At 42.0% G+C, this 21,122-nt stretch overlaps 2 protein-coding genes across 2 annotated transcripts in view; one reads left to right on the forward strand and one right to left on the reverse strand.

Moving 5' to 3' along the window:
- The window catches only part of MED21 (mediator complex subunit 21), a 7,551-nt gene extending 5,018 nt beyond the window's left edge, over positions 1-2,533 (reverse strand). Inside the window, exons 1-3 of the mRNA XM_003202513.4 lie at positions 2,449-2,533; positions 2,054-2,168; positions 69-169 (exon numbers count right to left, since the gene is read on the reverse strand). Of these exons, the coding sequence (XP_003202561.1) occupies positions 69-169; positions 2,054-2,168; positions 2,449-2,490 (258 nt within the window). The 5' untranslated portion in view covers positions 2,491-2,533. The remainder of the gene's footprint in view (positions 1-68; positions 170-2,053; positions 2,169-2,448) is intronic.
- Positions 2,463-20,746, forward strand: TM7SF3 (transmembrane 7 superfamily member 3). Its single transcript, XM_010715613.3, has 13 exons — positions 2,463-2,735; positions 3,678-3,752; positions 9,430-9,584; positions 11,318-11,468; positions 11,904-12,024; positions 12,316-12,487; positions 13,067-13,244; positions 14,375-14,461; positions 14,879-14,959; positions 15,726-15,878; positions 17,214-17,311; positions 17,693-17,855; positions 18,435-20,746. Exons 1-13 carry the CDS (start codon positions 2,489-2,491, stop codon positions 18,695-18,697), a joined length of 1,944 nt encoding a protein of 647 aa, XP_010713915.2. The 5' UTR covers positions 2,463-2,488; the 3' UTR covers positions 18,698-20,746.
- Positions 20,747-21,122: the final 376 nt, after the last annotated feature.

Raw genomic sequence — 21,122 nt, forward strand, 5'->3', positions numbered from 1 at the left:
AAAAGAAAAAAAGAAAAAGGAAGCTTGTCTACCTAAAATACACTCAGGTATTTTAAGAGTACTCTTACCTGCAAAGCTGCTGTTGATTCTTCACTAGGCAGGGAATCTATTAGAACATCAATATCTTTTGCAGTTCGTGCAATCAATGCTGCAAACAGTTGGGCATATTCTTTGAAAGAATTAAAAAAAAGTCAGCTTACTCAATGCATTGCTAGAAATAAGCACAGTTCTGCATTTATGGCATGGAAAATTCTGAAGATCTCAAATATATATATATGTTACAGTTTCTCCTATATGACGGAAACAACAGTATTGCAACTGATAAGAAAGGGACCCTATTAGAAGATGATGGTTGATTCCAATTGCAGATTAAACAGGATAACTCGTTATACAAAGGGTTAGGCTTTGTATAAATGAGAAAATAGCTAGAACTCCATCATGGTTAGCCTGTTAAGAAATTACTAAGAGTATTTAGTATCCTAGTTACTATAATAAGAATTGGAAATAAGTAGTTTGCTCTGAAAGTAATGCTTCCTATTTATTTGCTCAGAAACTACAACAGCTATAAAGAGCACAGTAACACTTTTTAATAGAGCATATTCTCATCTACAAAACAGTGTTTTTCAACACAGTCACCATCATCAGCTATGCATTTTCGCTAGTGAAAAGCCTGCAGGCCATCTTGTAAAATCTGCGTGGCCATCCAGAATGTGGTTTGTTTTTCACAGCACTGTCACCACTGCTGAAACACACCACCCACCACCTCACTGTGATAACATCTACTGTTTGGCCTCCAAAAACATTCAAGCGCTAATAAATGTCAACGGGTGTCATTTTTTTCTTCCATATGGAAGGATTCAACAACAAATCTTTGCTTCATACACACTTCCACATCAGATACCATTTTGTCAGACTGTCCCTCTGCTCCCACCCTTCATACAGCAACAAAATGTAATGGAACGTTGGTGGGAAGGTTGAGCCTCTATTCTACCAACATCTGTTGCTGTAGATCAATATAATAGAAAAGCATTACTTTCAGAGCAGCCCTCATAGTTAGGAACTCATTTAAACTTATGGTCCTTGTCTTGAGACCTGCCACTGGACAAATAATTAACACCAGAAACAAGGTAAAGACTGTAACTCAAATAGACAGATTATTTAAATTACGTAATAGGCCATTAGTGAATGAAAGAATGTAAGGTTGGTTTGTTTTAAAGAAGGATAACTATTCACCCACAGGAAAAGTTAAGTTGTCACCGAGACATGGAACAGCAGTGAAGATTTGTAAATGTTAGTTTAGCTACCAGATCACTGAAAGAACTACATCAATTTTTAGCAATCTGGCTCTAAAAGCCAGAAACAAAAATTTTCTATGTGGAATTGTATCATTCAATTTGAATCAATTTTGTTTCTACTGCTAAAATATCCCAATATATCCATTTAAAGCCTTCTCTGTGTCACTCACTTCACTCTGATGTGTAAGTCACTGCCCTCCACACTGAGTTTTAAGACTTTCTTGTTAATAATTTAAATATCCAAAGACATTCAACTGGTTGCTTTGTAATGTCCCATTAACATTACGACCTTGGTTGTATGATTTTAGTGAACTCATTACATTCAGAGTTTTAGAAATGACACAAGATTCCTTAATTAATTACATAAGCAATCAATACATGCAGAGAAACATACTTAAAAACCAGTAAGACTGAGAGCTTTAAACTAATATATGATTCCATAAAACAAACACTTGCTCGCATTCAAAAATTAAAAAAGTAGTGGGAAGCTCACTAACAACCTCCCACAGCAGTCCTCTTACACAATTTTTTATCCAAAGGGCTACTGTATCTGTGCAAATAAACCATCACAAGAAATACATTTCAATGCTTAGATACAACTCAAAATGATGTTGCCAAGATCACAACCTCATAAGCATGTGCAGCCCGACATCAATTTGTGACTTCACTGACAGTTACTGGCAGAACTGCTTGGTCAGCATGAAATAACACACAATATTTGAATGACAGTGTGCCACGAGGGAACCCGAGCGACTTGCCTTCTGTGGGATTAGCCGGCTGATCTTTGTTGATTGCTGTCTGAATGTTGCTGAAGGAAGCTGGGGGGCCGCACTGCTGCAGCACACCGATGGCGTTACAGAACTGGTCAGCGAGCTGCAGGGTGCAACGAGACTTCGTTTATCAAATCTCTAAAGCCATTTCCACTTTATTTTGTCCCCCCACCCACGAGAGGTGCGCGCAGACCCCACAGCTACCTACGAGCAGCGGCAACGGTCCCTTGGCTGGGATCGCACCCTGAGTGGCCACTGAGTTGAGGGGGGGAAGCGACTCACAGCCCAGAGCGAGAGGGCAAGAAAAGAACCAGCTCAAAACAAGATCCCTCCCTGGTGGGAAGAAGAACAGCTGCCGAAAGAAAAGGCAGCGGCCGCCTCACCGAGTTCACCGCATCCTGCAGTTGCGTGAGCCGGTCCGCCATGACTGAGCCGGGCGGGGCGGGGCCTCCTTCCGGTAGGAAGGGTGGGGCGTGCACCTCCTTCCGGTGGATGGGGTGGGACCTCTTTCCGGTGGGCCGGGCAACGCGCGCCCCCTGCCGGCTGGGAGGCTGCACAGCCCAGGGCAGGAGCCATGCGAAGCGTCTTGCTTTGCTGCCACCGGCGCGCGTGAGCAGTTCTGCCGGGGCCGGCGGGGTACCGCCACACGCCGGGAAGCTCGCAGAGGCAGGTACTGAGATGAAAGGGAGGAAAGTGCCGCAACACGCGGTACAGGAATACTTATTTCTTTCAGAAATGCGTATCCTTGCTCGGACTTTCACAAGCTGGTTGAGTGCCGGGCTGTGAACGAAAGGCGGGGGGGTCTCGCTGGGAGAGGTCGGCTGTGACACTGGCTATGAGCAACACGTTTAAGGGTTTACAACCCTCGTACAGACTGTCTTAGAGGATCGCTGTTGAGCTGAACAAAAACACCATCAGCGAGCTAAATGTCCTGGCTGAGAAAGGCAGCTCTGCACCAAAGCAGGGAGAAGAGCGAGCAGCTGCTCATATGGAATAACTGCGGTCTTCATTTGGAACAACTGCGGTGTGAAGCGCTGTGCTCTTGCGGCAGACCGACGACTTCCTTCTGCGTTTTATCTGGAAGCCGGATCAGAGCAAGCTGCCTAGAAAAAGCCAGTAAAACGGGTGACGGCGCAAAGCCGAGGTTACGACGCAAATTCACGAACGGGGCTGAAATAGCAACAAGACCGCCTTTAAGCTCCCAAAAGCTGAAAACAGCCACCACCACCGTTCCAAAAAGAGGCGTTTAATTTGCCTCTCGTCACACGGTCGTGAATCACCTCGGCAGCCAGAAGCACCGCCGGGGCTCCCAGCGTGAGAACAAAACGGCAGCGCCATTAAAGAAGTAAACGAAAATTAGCTCGATGCTCACGCAGCTCAGCCTGGAGACCTCCCCCAGCTCTGCCCCCGCAACCTGCGGAGGCGGATAAAGGGCTCTGAAGGAGCGGCCATCACCGTTACCCGCAGCCCCTTGGTGGGTGGGTGGGTGCGGGAGGGAACCGGCTGGGCGGGACCTGCGTAGCCTCAGGGTGTTACTCCGCCCCGCAGGCTCCGCCCTGCTTCTCTTTGCGTCTCGGTCTTCTCTCTCAGCTGCTTTCCCTTCTCTCTGCAGCGCCATGCGGTTCCCTCCCGGCGTTGTGCTGCTCCTGGGGGTACCTCGGGGCGCTGCGCGATGGCGGCGCCTCAGGTGAGTGCGGTGTCGTGGGGCTGCGGGTTGTAACGGGCGGTGTGGGCAGGTGCGTATCCCGCAGCCTTCCTGCGGTGTTTCCTTAGCGCAAGGCCGGCTTTACAGCTCATTACCTAGCTTTATAGCGCTGTTGTTTTACCCCCTGCGAGGCTCTGCTTGACTACGCCCGTGCTGTTGCGGGGATGTGGTGCGGGCTGATGGGTTTGGTGTGGAGATATAAAAGAAGGGAGTGTAAGGACTACGTAAGAAAGGGAAAAGGGTTAATTGCTTCTTACGATAGGTTCTGGCTTTTCACAAACCGTCCCTTTAAAATCAAGGACCCAGGGACAGCCCTGAGAGCTTGGAATTCGGGTCCAGAAATGAGTTGTTGGCCGTGCTGATGTAATGTGACTATGTTGAGCGTGGCCTTCTTTTTGTAATTCACTTGTGTCTGGGACTAAAGAGGGCCTCCGGAGATCAGCGCTCTGTAATGATTGTATCTTGTGAAGACTTAACAGATGCTTTACTTGTTAACGCTTTTCCTGCTCGTGAGAAGTTTCCTCAGAGATAAGCAAGCAGCCTCTGATAGTAGGGCTGATATTAAGCCTCTTTCAGATTTTCTTTACTTTTAAACTAGCGTCTAATGAAGCTTAATTCTCCAAAAGGAGATATCTGCCCTTGGGGTATGTTGCAGCGCTTCAGGACGCTATTTGGAATCACTCCCAAGTGTGCAAGCCTTCCTTCCCTATATCATGCCTATATCTTAAGATGCTTGGTGCGGGCACAGGAAACTTGGTGCTTGATAGCATCGAGTAGGTTTGAGAATGACGTCTCAGATAAGCAATATGTCTCCCAGACTCGATTTAAAATGGTGTTGTGGGTTTTTCGCTTGTTTTCTAACTGTATGTATAAAAACGGGATTGAAGTGAGACAACAGCTGCTTTGTTTTGAAGGAGCCTGTTGCTGTATCTCCTTGCAGAACTAGGAGTGGGAAGGGAAGAACACCATTTTCCTCATGAAAAGTTAATGAGCTTTGTAATTTGTGTTCCAAGACCTAGCAGATTATTAGGCCATTTAAACGAGGACACCTACTTAATGGTTCACTGATTTTAATTTGTCCTGTGGCTATTCAGTCCAGGTTTGCAGGGATGATTCCTGCTGTCTCCTAGTACTGAAAGATCCCACTTCCTTTTTAAAGTGCAAATCTGTCTGTGATAGGCTGTATTGCCTTTCTGGGGTTCTGATGGGCTGCAGCTTTTTAAACTTAGCTTTTATACTTAAGAAGCAATAGGCATTACGTTTAAAACATTTAAGGAGTTCCACCTTCCTGAAATAGGAGTGTTGCCTCGTTTGCTAATTCCAAACCTGTTTTTTCAGTAATGCAAAAACAAAAGTGAGTTTGTAGTGTAATTAGGTTTGTGCAGGGCCCTATGGTAAAGTTTTAGGTGGATCAAGACCATCATTCAGTTGAGATACAGCTGTGCTAAAATCATGCAAAATACAAAGCAGTTGAATGATTGTTCCCCTCCAGCTTATCTGGATCTACTTAGTCTGTAGCTGTTTAGTCTATGCAGAGACAGACTGAAGTTCCCACAAGGCTACTCTGATCTCTGAATGTATTAGGCAGCTGTTTACTTGCACCTCTGGGTAATAAAGCCGCCTTCTTGTGCCTTGCCATGAGGTGCAAGTGATATCCTAATCAACAGTACCAGCAATGTACTTGAAGCCGGAGCTTGCATATTTCGGCTGTAAATCAGTGGATTAGTAAATGTGAGCAGGTGACACAAGTACTTTTCACTGTCCTTTTTCAGGCTGTGGAAGACCTAATTAATTCTACAACTTGGTGGACAGTATAGTCTTCTGGGATAGGAATGCTGCAGCTGTGGTACTGTCTGCATTGAACATCAAACCATGCACTGAATCTCAATCACATGAGTTTAAAGTTTAGGATCTTTCATAAATCTCCATGTTGTTTTTGATGGGAGTGCCTTTATTTGGGTTTGTACTAGTGTGGGAAGACTGAGGATTCTGATGTGCATCCATGTATGTATGGCCATAAAAGGTCTGATATGACATGATAGTTTAATGAAGACAATAGTGTGCTCAGTTTTCTCTGCTCAAAAATGTCTACATCTTACTCTTGATGTTCTTCCTGCACTGAAGGGCTCTTCTTGCCTCTAAAAACTCATACAAGGTAACTTAGTATATCTGTGAACTGGTTGGCACTGAAATTCATTTTTCTCTTAGAGACAAGTATACTGATTGAGCACAACTGTGTAGGTGTAAAGGATGTTTCTGTATATGCAGTGATGGTTTCTTAATTGGAATTGAATCATACAGTGTAACCAGGAACCTTATGTCTTTAGCTGTGGCAGTGGGGGATGAAGTGTCTTAGCTATGGCAGTTGGGGTCAGAAGTGTGGCTGAAATACTACATGAACTGAGGGCTTGCTGCTGAATCAGCAAAATAGAAACTATTCAAGTTGGCTGTTGCTTGTTGGAGAGACTGCAGATCTTAGGGGAAGGATAATAATTGCTGAGGCTCTGAGAGCTGGGTACCTCAATTCTTAGTTAGGAGTTGGCATTTGTACCGAGCTCTGGGAGGCTGAGTTCCTTTGCTGTCTGTGCTGGCTTCGCTTTTTATGTGGGAGAAGAAATGCAGTGTGGGATGGCAGAGCAGATTTTTTCTATCTCTGCTCCTGGTGGTACTATATACTGAATAATGCACTCGAAGCTCTCCAACTTTGCTTTACTCCTTCTCACTTTCAAGAATGCTGGCTTCCTACATGTTTTCATTTGACAACTTCTGTAGTGTTGAGGATTCCTCTCTCATATCTTATCTAAAATGGTTCTGATGTACAGTACCTTGAGATTTCTTCTTCCTCCTGTAGAGAGGAGGATGTAGCTTGGTATTTTCCAGGCATTTTCTGATCTTCACTGTTTGAAAAAACGAAAGCAAGGGAGGGGAGGAAAAGAAGCTGGGTTCTTTTTGGGAAACCTGGGTCTTGTTGGTGAACTACTTTGCTTCTGTGATTATGTGATTGTGGTAGTCCTGTTTGGTGTGCTGTGCTATGTGAGATCAAGGTTGCCAAAAGAAGCCTATATACTGTGGCCAAGATACTTCGGCAATGCTGAGCTCCATTACAAATTACACTGAGTTCAGGCAATTTAATGGCTGTCTAAAAACATGATATTGATGGGTCTGCTGAATTGTGAGTAGATTGGTCTGTCTTGCTTGCCATGTTCCTGTCCGCTTAGGAGCGCCACCAATGTCTTCATCAAATGATGGCAATGGAGAAAGCAGGAATGTTTTAGGCATTGTAGCTTGGCAGTGTAGCAATTTTTCTTCCTACAAATGACTTAAAAGGTTCTGCTTCTCTGCAGTGCTTGCAAACTCTCCTTAGTAATCTTTCCAGCCTGACTAGACGTGCAGTTCAAGGAGCCTGTAGACAACCATCTGAAAAACACTAGCCTCATGGATGTAGTCATTCTTGTTCTTAACTCTGCATCTATGCTCTTCTGTACAGACTTTAGCTTAAAATATGTCACATGCACTGTCTAGGAGCAGTTATGCAAAGAGCAATGTAATGCAGAACACCATGCCTTAGTTTACCACACTGATTAAATTTGAGAGAGTGCCTCTGACATTTAGAGTCTCATGATCTTGTTCAAGTACTGGCTTATGCTTTGCAGACAAGTCTGACCTTATATATGCAGAAGCCTCAAAGTGTAAGAACAGAGCGGAGGTGAGAAAACAAGAGCATTTGAGAGCAAAGCTGTTTTTCCCCTTCTTGTAGAGTACAGAGAAGGTGTACATGATTTCAGTTTTTTTCTTAAAGTAACATTGTGACGTTGAACATCCTGCTGTTCAGGAAGCCACTTTTAAAGTTCAGGGAAACCTTCCTCTGTTCCATACTGCCACTGCAGGTTTGAGTGCATAAAAAGTCTGCGTTGTGTTCAATACAATACTTTTCTCTAGCATTCATATGTAATTGCATTTCTGGTATAACTTCAAGTCTTAGAAGAACAGATTTTTGTGGAAGGGACAAGTATAGGAATGCTGTGCAAGGGACTCTCAGAAATTGAAAATTACTCAAAATGCTTGAAAACTTTAACGCAAACTAAAGATTTGTTTCAAGTTGTCAAAGCAGTCTTTCTCCTGGATGATTTGTGATCTCTGTATTTCAGCAAGGGGTTTGTTGGTGATCTGGTTTTGGTAATCATCAAACTTTTGGGGTGAGCATAGGACTGAAGTGAGGATTGAAGCTAGTAAGATGAAATGAGTTATTTTTCCTGCTTTTCCTCTTCTGTGAGAAGAATGGAAGATGCATGAGGGTAGGTCATCTCTTTTTGCATATCAGAAGGCCAAGAAACCTGCCAAATAGGGCAGGTAATGAAGAGTGACAGGAAAGAACTAAAAGGGGTACAGAGTTCTATGTATGTAGTTTAGAATGAGAAGACTCTTGTTCTAGAAAGGGAAACACCTGACCCATTGAGTGTGAATGGGATGATTGTTCTCCAATAAAAGCACAGAGTAACATGACAGTATCAAGCTTCCTACTAGGAGAGGCAACTTTGCAGAAGTAGTGTACTGCTTTTAAGCTTGGTAAGTTTTAGGTCAGCTGAATTTGTGTTTGTGCCCACGCAGGGGAATTCTTAGGAAGTATCATAGTGCAATGCTCAAAGGCATTGTTCAAACTACAAGCCTACAGTCTCTACTTTTTGATAGAAGAGAATCTCATGGCTTCCATACATCTGCTTCTCTTCCCTCTCCTGAGATTTTTGTGCTTCCCAAGAGCACAGCTCGAGGAGAAACTAGGCTTTCTTGTAGGATTTGAACAAGTCATAGCTGATTCTCAGAGGATCTTATCCCCTGGGTCATGTGTTTCTATTTAAATTGACGTGACAGCAGATGATAGAGCTGTGTTCATCCTAGGAAAAAACAGTATTGATTGTATTGAAACTAGATACAGAAATTAGGAACAGAAGTCCTAATTATTAAGAACAGTTTGTGAGCAAATTCCGTGTGAAATAATGAAGATGGTTAAGTATAGGTATGTAAACAGCAAGTTTGCTGTTGTAGACCTTGATGCAATTCCCATCACTGGGAAATTTGCCTAAGAAGTCTAGCAGATTTTGTGCTTGTTGGCTGGCTAATATGAGCTTATTCTCTTCTATCTGCAGAAAAACAAGTATCACTTACTGAAGGGTACTTGCCCTTGGTTGCACTGGTTGGTTATCTGTAGCTGGTGTTTGTTGCTGATGAACTCAGCTGTACAGGAGATGGACTGAGCTTGGCAGGAAGTAATGTCCAGAGAGGTTGTGGAGTCTCCTTCTGTGGAGATATTGAAAACCCATCTGGGTGCCTACTTATGTGACCTATTGTAGGGTACCTGCTTTAGCAGGGGGATTGGACTCGATCTCTTGAGGTCCCTTCCAACCCCTGCGATTCTGTGATGTCCCATATGTTTAGGTGAAAGCCAGACTGCATGGTAGTTTTCCCAGCTTGTATCTCTTCTTGTAGGCATAACTTTGCGTATTGCAACCTCTGGAGCCTGAGCTTATTGAGTGAAAGTAGCATAAAATATCTTGTTGTTTTCTCAGCAGACAAATATTGGCCCAGCCCTGCTCCCAGTCCCTCAATAACTGCTTCCCATGCGAATGAAAAACCAAGTGATTTTCCTTTTTTTGGATTGCAGGTCTTCTTGAGCTCTCCTTGGGAAAATTCAGAAATGTGCTACTTAATCAGACCAGTCCGGTGGAAGCAGTCATCAGGAACATTGCAAGCAATGTGACAGTCATCATTTTTCAAGTACATGCACAGCAAAGTGATGTGGTGATATCTTTTGATAAGGTATGGGAAGAGTGTCATTTATGTTCTTGAGTACTACTTTTCTTTCCCTAGAGGGGAAGGAAGTAGGAGCTGGCATCCTACATGTAGGATACAGAATTTAGGCTATGTAAGTACTACTTAAGAGCCATGCAGTTAATGTGTTTTTAGGATTTCTGAAACTAGAGTAATACTTTCTCATATTCTTGTGTCATGATGGCTATTTTAGAGGACTGAATAGCAAAGGAATTTTGGAACTGGCTTTAACTTTTTTTCAGTGTTCTTTGCTCTTGATGAGAGTGGTGCTTTTGATATGTGGCTGCTGACCACTGTCCATCAATGTGTCTCGTTAAAAACAGGTTCATGACAGTCTCCAGATGCCTTGTTATGCAAGCATGATCACTTCTTGATTTTTAGCTGTCTACAGTTCACGTTGTTTATGTATAATTACTGTAGGTATGGTGTCTCATTATCCCAACTGCTTCTCTGGAGCTGACTTTTTTTTTTTGTTTAGTGACATATGGAGAAATTCTTTCACAGTACTCCAGTGAAAGCTGCTACACCTAGCTGGCAATACAAATATTCTTACTGCTATATGCTAGCCTCATTTTTGCTCTATCATTACTGAGATGTAATATAAAGTACTGATTTTTATGGTACTCTGAGGCAATTAGTGATATTTGAGCAGAATGTAAACTAAGCTGGAGGTAGTAGGTGGCAGCATGACAGCAGCCATCCAGTTCCTGTAATCCATTAGTGTATTTCAAATGAGAATATATTGTGTGCCAAGGACTATGCTGGGAAGCTTAGAAGGTGAATAACCTGTAAGACAAGTCACCCAGCTCAGTCATCTTTGTACAGTTTAAATACCCAGGATTCCAGAGTGGAGGCATTACTTCTATGCTTATTCTGTCATTGATTACCAGCCGTAGAGCTTTCTGCTGTGTCAGTTCAGACCATACTTGCATGCATGGGGTTTACCAGGCCAAGAGTAGTGCCACACGAATATGGTTGTACTGCTTGTAGGGCTGGCCTGCCTCTGAAGGTATGAAATTGAGCCTGCCAGGTGTAAAGTGCCTCATTACAGTGTTGCCTTGGATAGCACTTGTGGTCTTGGACAAAAGGCATTTGCTGAAGAAGATTTGACTACATGTCAAATCTTGGCTGTTCCAGCCATGTGTGATGCAGTTGTTGCTATCTGATCTTACATCAAAGCTCTTGGTTCTGAAAGGAGTGGTGACATTGAGGATTAGATCAGTGGTTTTCTGGCGTGGCTTGTGTTTAAGCAGCAGTTATAAAGTAGACTCCATTTTGGTAGAGCTAGTGAGGTGTTTTGGCACTCTTGTTTTCAGGATGCTCATCAGTTCCTTTACACCTTTTTGTAAGAGATATTCTAATCTCTTTATACCTTTTGTAATCATTCCGTATCTGTACACTTGTAGACTTAGCTAGCTGGAAATATCTGTGATTTGTTTTTGGTGTTACCTCTTCACTAGTCTCAGACTTTCAGGTTTCCTTTCTTTTGAGCCTGAACAGGCCAATATGTGGTGTTGAAGGCTACCCTTTTTTTTTTTCTTCTTTTTTTCCCCCCAGCTCTGAGCTATTGCTAGCTAGCTGAATGCCTCATCTGTGGCAACTGGCACTGAATGTGTGCCCTGCAGGTCTGTGGCAGGAATGTGACTCCTGTGCAATATGTCTAGCTGTGGTAAAACATGATCACGATTAATTGCTTGTTTATATAACGTGTTTCTGTCTAGAATCCATCTACAAACAGCTCAGGAACTGGAGTAGACAGAGGACTCGTTTCTATCCTTCGACCTCAACAGACTGTGTGTACATGGTACCTTCGATCTCTGGATGCTAACCAGGTGCTAAGCACAGCTATCTCTATTCCCTATATGGAGAAAGGTATGTTGCCCTTTTTTGTGGTTAAGGGGCACCATCTCTGCTTACTATTAGCAAATTGTGGAATGAAGTGTTGCTTTTTCAGAAGTGGTGATCTTGCCTGGTACAAGCAGATGGTGGAGATGTCACGAGCCCTTTGGGGCAGCCAAAGCTTGTTTTTATTACTGAATTATGATTTGTGTGTAAGATATATTGTGTGGTCTTGTCAGGACTTCAGCCTCTGAGTAGAAAAACGCTGTGCATGTGCACTAGGATTTCTTTTAGTGACTGCAGTGACATTACTTGTATTGTCTGCAGGACTAGAGCCTAACAGTGTTGGGTGCTCAGCATCAGATTGTGCCTGCAAGTGCATGCATTGCTGAGGTCGTAAACTTTTTTTCTTACTGTGTAAGAAAGAAGTAAGAACTACTACAGCCATTTTTTTGTTTTGTTTTCCAGATCCTATACCTGGAGGCTGCAATCTAGAATTTGACTTGGAAGTGGATCCCAACATTTATCTAGACTACACACTGGTTGAAGTACACATCAAGTTTGCCCCTGCAAACTTGGGATATATGAGGTGTGTAGTTAAAAAATAATTAAAAATGAATGGGGGCTTCAGTGCTCTGACTAGACCCTATATTGGTGTTTCCCTGTATTTGAGTAGGGTGATAATACAAGGTTTAATGGAAAGGTTGGACATCTAACTGCTGGTAGAAATATTGTTTGCTGCAACTAGTAATCTAAGAAGTAAGTGAGGAAAAGAAAGGGGGAAAAGTTACTGTAAGAAAGGGAAGTTGCATCCTGTGGGAGAGACTATGCATATGAGGGCTTTGTGCCAAGCATGTTGCTGACCTCTCTTTAATTACAGAGGGGCAAACCCACCATCCTGTGATTCAGGGACTGGTCAGAACTCCAGATGGCGGCTGCGCTATGATGTCTACCAGTATTTCTTACCAGAGAACAATCTTTCTGAGATGGTGCTCATGAGCCACATACGCAAGATGTCTGAGGTGCAAAGTATCAAAGCTAATGGTGTTAAAGTAAGTGTGAAGCGTCAGTCTATGAGACACTTGGCAGTGCACTGTGTGAAATTTTTTTTTCTTCCCTGTTCTTCTCTTCCTTGAGTTGAACTGGACTAGAAACTGACCCCAGTTTGGAGTGTCATGAAGAGAGCAGATATGGTAGAGCAAACAATTCTGGCATGTTTACCTACTCCCAGCAAAGAGATTGGAAGGGACGGAGGGTGAGAATGTCAGTGGCCGTGACCTATCTGGCCTTGCTAGGGAGTAGAATGGCAGCCTCCCTGCTTCAGAGAGCAGCTAGAAGACTGATAGGAAAAAAAACTGGACTATGCCCTCGAACAGGGAGGAACAAAGGATGGGTATAAAAACCTAATGTGCTGTCAGAAAGCACTGCTTTATGTTTAGGGAAGTGGAGTCAATCCTGTGAGACTTTAACATTTCAGTTAGTAATACAGAGAGGGTTCAGAATAGCAGAACTCCAGTTCTTGCTGGTCTTCCTTAAGCTGCTGAGTATTGCTTTAGCTGTGTACATTGCCATGGCGTTAGAAATAGTGACAAGCAGGTCTCTGCAATTAAAAATATTCTTTACTGTTCCAGATGCTTACAGTGACAAGTGATGATAAGACAGATGTATACTTTTCCTCACTCCCTGGGCAAGGTGTGATCTACAATGTCATAGTATGGGATCCTCTTTGGAATACTTCTGCTGCATACATACCTGTGCACACATATGCCTGCAGCTTTGCTGACCTAGTAGATAACTGCTCTTCTCTTAGTAAGTTGGGCCTTGGAGTACAATTCAAGCTTGTGCTCCAGTGTACAGAGTGGTGGGGTGTTTTTTTTTGTTTGAGAACTTTTTACATGTGTAGATATATACTTGATATATATTTTTGTTACTTTGAATCTACTTCTTGAGTAGAAATTCTAAAATTATAAGAATTAGTCTATGAAGAGCTATTAGTAATTAATGGTCTCCCTCCAGTTTTTTCCATTTGAACTGGATACATAGATTTAAATTACTTTGTGGGTGATGTATGTGAAACTAAGCTGATAAAACATGGTCTGGATTAGAGTCCAGCTCTTAATTCTTGAATTGTGCTGGTGCTAATAGCAATCAGTAACTTTCCAGTATTTTGAAATCAGATAGTCATCTAAAAACAGTCATGAATGTAATGCCAGCAGTAGAAATCTGATTACAAAATCATACTACTTTCTATGAGGTTATGTAATTATAAATTTGAGTGCAAGAAGAGCAAACTGAAGGAACAAAAATAATGGATAGAATATGGTTCATAAAGCAAGATTTGTCCTCATTTGCTTAATCGTTACTCGGGTGACTCGTCAAATTCAATGTCTTATGACCTCATAAGAGACATCTGGTCATAAAAACCTTTCTTCTAATTCAGAAAACTAGAGAAATGTAGCCTAAATATTAGTAAGAATTATTTCTAGGACACACAGGCGAGCTGTACTGGGGTGGCAATGGTCCTTTCTGTTGCGTGAAAAGTATATTTATTGTAGATAAAGATAAAGGCTGCAAAGATAAAGACTAACTGCTATAGTACGGACTATTTTAAAGCTGAGTAAAGAATTTTCAGATAACGCTGTAGTACTGATACAGCAAACAGCAAGTTATGGCTGCCTGACTAATGGTTATGGAAATGTCAGTCTCTTGAGTAAGTGGAAGCTTTTGACTGCAGCTTAGACCGGAGCTACTTAAATATTCTGTTGCAGTTCCTAAAGATATTTGTTAGGTTAGATGCTGCAGATTCCTTCTCATTGTGAGCCTGAAGGAGCAGCAATTATGTTGTTGGCAGACTAAGTGATAACAGCCTGTCTTTGTTAGAATTACTGTTGGGACTAGTAGAAGAGAATGCTCTAGTAACCCTTTCTTTCTCCTTGTAGGCAAACTCTCTACCAAAATATTCTTCACTGCTCTTGCTGTTCTTGGTCTCTTCATTTGCTTTTTTGGACACAGATTCTGGAGAACAGGTATAGAGTGGTTTTTCTTCTCATAACTCTCATTGGAATTTTGTAAGTGTAATTTGCTGCGACTTGCTAAGAATCACCTAATAGCAATTACATGTCAATTAGATCCCACAGCTTTGCTTTAACAGGGTCAGATCTGCTGAGCTCAAAGCAAGAAGTTTCTGGTATTCCAAGAACAGGAACCCAGAACCAGAGTGCATGCTGGGGGGCATAAGTATAAGTGTGTAGTTGTTAGCTTATTTGAAGTACTTTGGAACTGTCCTTTCCAGAACAAAGTGTTGGCTGTCTCCTTGTGCTTAACAGCTAATGAGCTGAGATCTCCCTTCCTAGTTGTAAAACAGAGGGACCTGAACATGTACTGAAGTAGACTTAGTATCACATGATATGATATCATATTAATCCCTTTTCTCTTATCTCTAGACTTATTCTTCATGGGATTCATAATCACAGGATTCTTTTTCTTTGTATTCATCACTAGGGTAACTGGCCTTGGTTATGATGGTGAGTAGATGTGAGGATATCCTGTCCTCTTCCCAAAACATTATTGCTCTGTATCTCTTAAGTTGTGCTTGCAGCTGGCTAGCCTTGGGAAAGATTAAAAACAAAGAAGTATAGTATGTGAGTACTTGACCTGAGCTCTGATTACCCTAACAGCTGAATACACGACAGAGTAGTTATTGTTTTCAACCTCAAACAATAAAGTGGAAACTAATAGCTGCAACTATGAAAGACAAATATGCATATTTATCCAACGTAGATAAATAGGAGGTGTAGATTTAGAAACTGTCTAGAATTTGCAATCTACTTCCTTCCTGTCTCTTCTGTAATGGATAGACCTCAATTTCAGATCAGTGCAGATTCTAAATGCAAAATGGAATAAGGAGTTGCAACCTGTCTGTTGGACTGGCAAGAATTGGTTCTTTTGTCTTTATTACATTCTATCTCATATAGGTGCTTTTCTGAAATTGCAATATCTGTTGTCACATAACTTCTCTGAGATCTCAAGGTACTCTTGTACATAATAGCAACACCTTCATTACAATCCTATGTCACTATTTCAGTAGCATACTCTCAGTTACTGAGTGAAGTTGGTGAAATACATGAAGCACAAATATGGGCTTTTTTCAGAAAGTTTTCAGAAGGCTTTCATTAGGTAATTAAATGGTCAAGCATGCAAGCAAAGCTGTTGAATATGTTATTGTAAAAACTGAAATTTTCAGGATGGTGCCACAGTTCTTAGTTTAGAATTTCCTATTTTATTTTTCAGTGCGTCTTATTTTGACAGCAGTAGCTGGGATTACTGGAGGGATTCTCCTGGTTGCAAGCTGGTGGAGATTTGGCTCTGTCCTACTCTGTATGTTGATTATTGGACTTGTGCTGGGATTTCTCTTCTCATCAATGGTCTTCTTTACCCCACTAGGTATGTACTGAAATATTCTGCTGCAAAGTGACTATTGAGTGACACTTCCCTTCTAAATATTTCAGGGACTCCAAAGCTCTAAAACAAATGCCCCTATCTGGTGTATCTTAGTGTGATTTTTTTTTTTTTTTTTTTCTTTTTTTTCCTTTCTGGTTTTGAAAGCATTAGAGATGTGTCCCTGAAGCTTTCTTTCAGGTGTGCTGCAATTAAAGCTACTTGGGGAATCAGCACTGGTGGGAAAAGGAAACTACTTATTCTTCCTACCCAAGCGGCTTGCATTTCAGTAATCTAATACCATCTCTGCTCCAGGCAGGCATTTGCTGTCTGTCTTGTTCTCTGATTCAGAGCAAGTTACAGTAGAAAATCTGTGGTCTGACTCTGAGACTTCAGGCATAAAGGCATCATGGATTAAGAGGATCTCCTTGCTGTTACCTTTTACCATACTGCAGTGCAATGCTGTGGCAGCACTTTACTGTAAGACTCAAACTTGTATTTGCAGCTAAACTAACATCACAGGTGTTTTTAGGAGTATTTCCTTAAGAGGAACAATGGGCAAAGCAAGAAAGGCTTCTGAGCTGAAATCCCTCAGGGACATTGAGGCATCAGCTGCACTACTTTCTTTGCTGTACCTTTAAATCTCATAAATGCATTCCTTTCTGGCTTTCCTACTTAAGATCTCCTGGTGGGGCAGTTTTTCCTTTCAAAGATTGTCTGTTTTATTCAGTCTGTAATTGTGTAATAATCCATGCATTCCCTGGTTGCTCTTTACAAGAGTAAAATAGTGAGTGAATTAGAGTCAGCTAGTCCCCTATTTAGTTGACAGGCCTTTGAAAGCAGGGGGAGCAAAATACCATTTAATCAAGTAACTTAATTATTCTTACTATAGAAAGAAGAGCTTCTTGCCATACATTGCAGTAGTTGCACTTGTACCAGGTCCTATAATAAAACCTATGTGGATACAGGTTTATAAACTGTAAAACTGTATAGGGAATAAAATGGTTTCTTATTAGATAGAAGTACTCTGCTTTTCAATCGTATCAGATGAGTAGTATATACTTCACTGAAAAACTTGCTTGATGATCAAGGTCTGTTTCCCAGTTTAAGACCTGTGCTAACCTGGAACAATCCTTCTGTTCTGACTAACAGTACACTGTTACAATTGGCATTTGAGCTCAAAAGCTAACCTTTTCCATGTTGTACTCCAGATATTTCTAAAATTTCTGAATGTACAGAATCTTTAGAGAAAAGCTTACCACTACAACCACTTAGGGGGAGAAAAAATGATTGTCTTACTAATGCTAGAAAGCTACTTGTGGAATTATGGTGTCTTTGCAGGAGACTACAGGGTGTTTCGTGATGATGTTGTGTTCTGGGTGACCTTTTCTTCTGTGGCCTTGATGATTCCAGTGCTTTTCGTTGGCTGTCCAAGAATTGTAAGTAATGTGTTCTTCCTCCCTGGAAGGAGGGGAAAAAAACGTTTCAGACCATTATCCAAAATGCAGTCCTGTGGGATGTGTGGAAGATCTAACACAGCTTCATGAAGCTCAGTACAGGGTCAGCTCTAAGGAGTTCCTGTTCGCTGCTACTTGTACTAAATGGTCCATAAGCAAAGGAATGATCTTTTTGCAGCTTTGCACACAACAACCAGTAACACTTTTATTGGCCTACCTATGCTGTCTGAATAGGATGCCTGGATAACAGGGTGTAGGGAGCCAAATTCTTTTAGTAGAACTGATTAAAATTTTGCATTGAAAAGGTGGGGGAGTAATGTGTTGGTCAGTTTCCTCAAGTTCTGTTTTTCTTCCCCCTTTCAGCTGAACATACTGGCCTGTGGAATAGTAGGCTCTTACTCAGTGGTCCTGGCTATCGCATGTTATGTCTACACAAGTCTTGCTTACATTGCCTTAGACTTGCTCAGAAGGATCCTCAATGATTACTTCAGCAGAGCTTACACCAATGTGCCTTTTCAAACAAATGGTGAGTGCTGTTCTTACACTTCCTTTAAAAGAAAGTTGGAAATATTTACTTGAAAACTGCACCATTGCCTTCGTAAACAGTAAATGTGGAGGGGCTTAAAAGATAATGTGAGAAGTATGGTGTGAGATTTTAACACCATTTAATAGTGGATTTCAGTCCTCCAAAATTAACCCTGAGCTGTCTCATACATAAACCTTCCAGCAGATGTTGCATAACAAGGCACTTACCCGAGGTGCTTTTCAGGGTTGGACTGCTATGTTTGCAGAGTGGCAGTCTAAGGGACAGTGACTGAATGTGCTTGTTCTTGCCTTTGCTTGATTATTCTCTCTGCCCATAAGGATGCAGAGGCAATATGTCATTCCTTCCTATTTCCAAACTTGCCAGTGTTTGTGCTTGTGAGTCATAGAATGGTTTGGGTTGGAAAGGACCTTAAAGGTCATCTAGCTGTGACCTCTCTGCTGTGAGTAGACCAGGTTGCCCAAAGCTCCATCTGTCTTAGTCTTGAACATGTGCGCATGGACTTCACACTTCCTTTCAAGTTTTATGGGAATCAGTGTTTTTTCTTTTTTTTTCTTTTAGACTTTATTGTCCTGGCAGTGTGGATAATGCTAGCCCTTAGTGGAGTCACTGTGCAGCTTCGCCGAGAGAGAAGTGAAGTGCCCTTCCCACCACACCCTTACCTCACCTGGAAACGGGAAAGGGAGCGCAGAAGCACAAATGTCTTAGACCCCAGCCATCATATCCCTCCCCTGAGAGAGAGGATCCACAGCAAGCTGCTACAGATTAAAGAGCTTTTTCAGAAAGAGCAGCCAGCTGGGGAAAGAACTCCACTGCTTCTGTAACCAGCTCAATAACTGGTGGGAACAGAGAGGAAGAATCTAAGAATGGCAAGATAAGTTATCACCAGCAAACCAGCCAGTGGTGCAGGCTTCTACCACTGCCAACTTGTCTTGTGTAATAAGAGGAGGCTGTTTTTTCGACTCGAAGGAAAAATTATCTGTCCTGTCCACTACATGCTGTTTTGTGACATTCCTCAATGGCCCACTCAGACTGCTGTAACAAGCATATATCTGGCTGCGGAGATCTCATATTAGGGATCAAGTACAGGTATTTGTTTTGTAGTGAGCTAGATTGATGTTCGGGTATGTGAAGTATGAAACAGTCCTTAGAAAGCAACCTGTACAACACTGATTCTTCCCTCATGGTGAAAATTGCTGCCAAAATATTGCCTGACTTGCTCTCAGAGGTGAGCAGTCTGTTATCTTGCAAGGGATGAAAGACAAGGGTCATACACAGAAGGAGTTCTTCTAACAGGAACTGAAGTATCATCTTCTAATACGTACAGAATGTGTGGCTGCAGACACAGTTGCATCTGAGAAGTGTTAGTGAACCTTGCAAGCAAATTAAGTGACTTGAATTTAAACTGCACTGAATTAACTGTTGTAAGTGAGCACACTGGGGCTCAGGAAGTTGAGCTGATCTGAGACAAGACTTTCTCCCTCTTTTGCTTGGTTCTGTAGCAGGCTGGTCATCTGGTCTTTGTACAGAGATGACTGCTAATAGAACACAAGTGGCTTGCCTCCTTGTTGGCTTTCTGAATAGCCTGGGACTTGCTTTGTCTCTGGCATCATCTTTTTTGATGAGGTACTGCCAAAGACAGTAACTTGAATAAGCACTTTACAGCCAATGTCAGTCTTTCCTGGAATTAGTTGAAACACTAACTGTTCTGGCTTTTTTTTTTTTTCTTCTTTAATCAATCAATAGGTCTTTTAATTTTTCTCTCTAATGGTGAGACAAGCATACTGTGGGCAAAATACTGACCAAGATCCTTGCTGACTCAGTATGTTCCTTACTAACTTTGATTGCATTTGCCCAAAGTAGAATGCAGTGTAAAACAGATAAAGGACCACTCTTGTGTTCAGTGGGGAATTGCATCTTTTTTGGTGGCTTTATTCACTTCCTTAAATAAAACAAGCAGCCATTTTCAAAATGCAGACTGGAACATTGTGGGTTTGGCTCAAGTTAATGTATTGATCTGAGGCTGTCCTTAGGTTCTACTGTCCACTCCCTGCCCAGTCCTGGTCTGTATCCTCAGTATTTCCATTGTGGTCTGTCTTATATTAAATAGCAGTGAAAGTAATGCATTACATTGATTCTTGATACAGGTTTTGGTGGCTCTTTCTGACTTTTTTTTTTTTAACTTCTCCTTCCTATCTTTATACCTTTAGTGTGGGCAGTGGAGTATATAATCCTTCCTGTCTGGAGGTGAATGGCTGTTCTGCTTCTTGAATGGAGCCCCTGCTAGTGAATAATCTGCTGATAAAACTTCAGTTCTCAGCCACTACTTTAAATTCTTGGCAGTAAATGTCAGGCAGCTCTCTAAGGAAGGTGGCAATACTACTCTGAGAACTTAGTTGAAAGCTGAAACATCCTAGCAGGAGAAAGGAATCATTGACAAGTAACTCAGTTTTACAGCCACTTCTCAGCTTTTAAGGAGTGAAAATTGTAGCATGGTACAGCCTCTGAGCTGATCTGATGTTTAGAGACAAATCCCATGACTGCTTTGAGCTGGTACATTTTCCTCAAATAGCTGAGCAAGGCTGAAATCCTTCAGTTAGGGTCCTGCTTCACTCTGCTGTTTGGGGGGGTAAATGAGGACCTCTTTCCTTGGTCCCTGATGGACTGATGTTCACTGACTGCCCTTACTGCACTGATACTGAGCTTTTCTTTGTGTATTTGACTAAATAGCAAACACATTTGGTATACAAATACTCTTAAACATGTTTACCTTGTTGTTTTTTTTTTTTAACTGTTGTGACTAGCATTCTGAAGAAACAAGTTGAACTCTAATTTTCTATATCTTTTTATAATAAAGATGTCTTTTGAAATAATATTGTAACTGAAAGGATGTCTTCATGCTGAATTCAGTGTCACTTTTACAGTCATAAATGCTGAAGCAAGTTGTATGGTTTGTTGTTCTGAAATGTTAGGCCCTCAAAGGATATGGTAGGAGAAGACCAGCTGACCTGTCATAAGGACTGACTGCAGTCACAGTGACACCCTGAGGTCCAGGCTGAGACCAGCTGCATTCCCTGTGAATGCAGGACCTGAAGAGGTAGACAAAGTTCTAAAGGACAAAAGACAGACTGTGAAGCTCTTGACTGGAAACAAGTCTGCCAGATCCTGTAGGAAAGCTGGAGCAGAACTTGGCCTTGGAACTCTTCCGAGATCCTCAACTGGAGATAGTGTTTTGTTTTTTTTTCCAAT

The sequence above is a fragment of the Meleagris gallopavo genome, chromosome 1 (assembly GCF_000146605.3).
Source record: "Meleagris gallopavo isolate NT-WF06-2002-E0010 breed Aviagen turkey brand Nicholas breeding stock chromosome 1, Turkey_5.1, whole genome shotgun sequence".
Classification (NCBI taxonomy): domain Eukaryota; kingdom Metazoa; phylum Chordata; class Aves; order Galliformes; family Phasianidae; genus Meleagris; species Meleagris gallopavo.

What these genes read in the sequence shown, in the direction of transcription:
- TM7SF3 (XM_010715613.3), top strand. Translation starts at nt 2,489, where the DNA reads ATGACTGAGCCGGGCGGGGCGGGGCCTCCTTCCGGTAGGAAGGGTGGG. An exon ending in TGGTGATATCTTTTGATAAG is followed by an intron (nt 9,585 to 11,317) that starts GTATGGGAAGAG and finishes GTTTCTGTCTAG; the next exon opens with AATCCATCTACAAACAGCTC. An exon ending in GCAAACTTGGGATATATGAG is followed by an intron (nt 12,025 to 12,315) that starts GTGTGTAGTTAA and finishes CTTTAATTACAG; the next exon opens with AGGGGCAAACCCACCATCCT.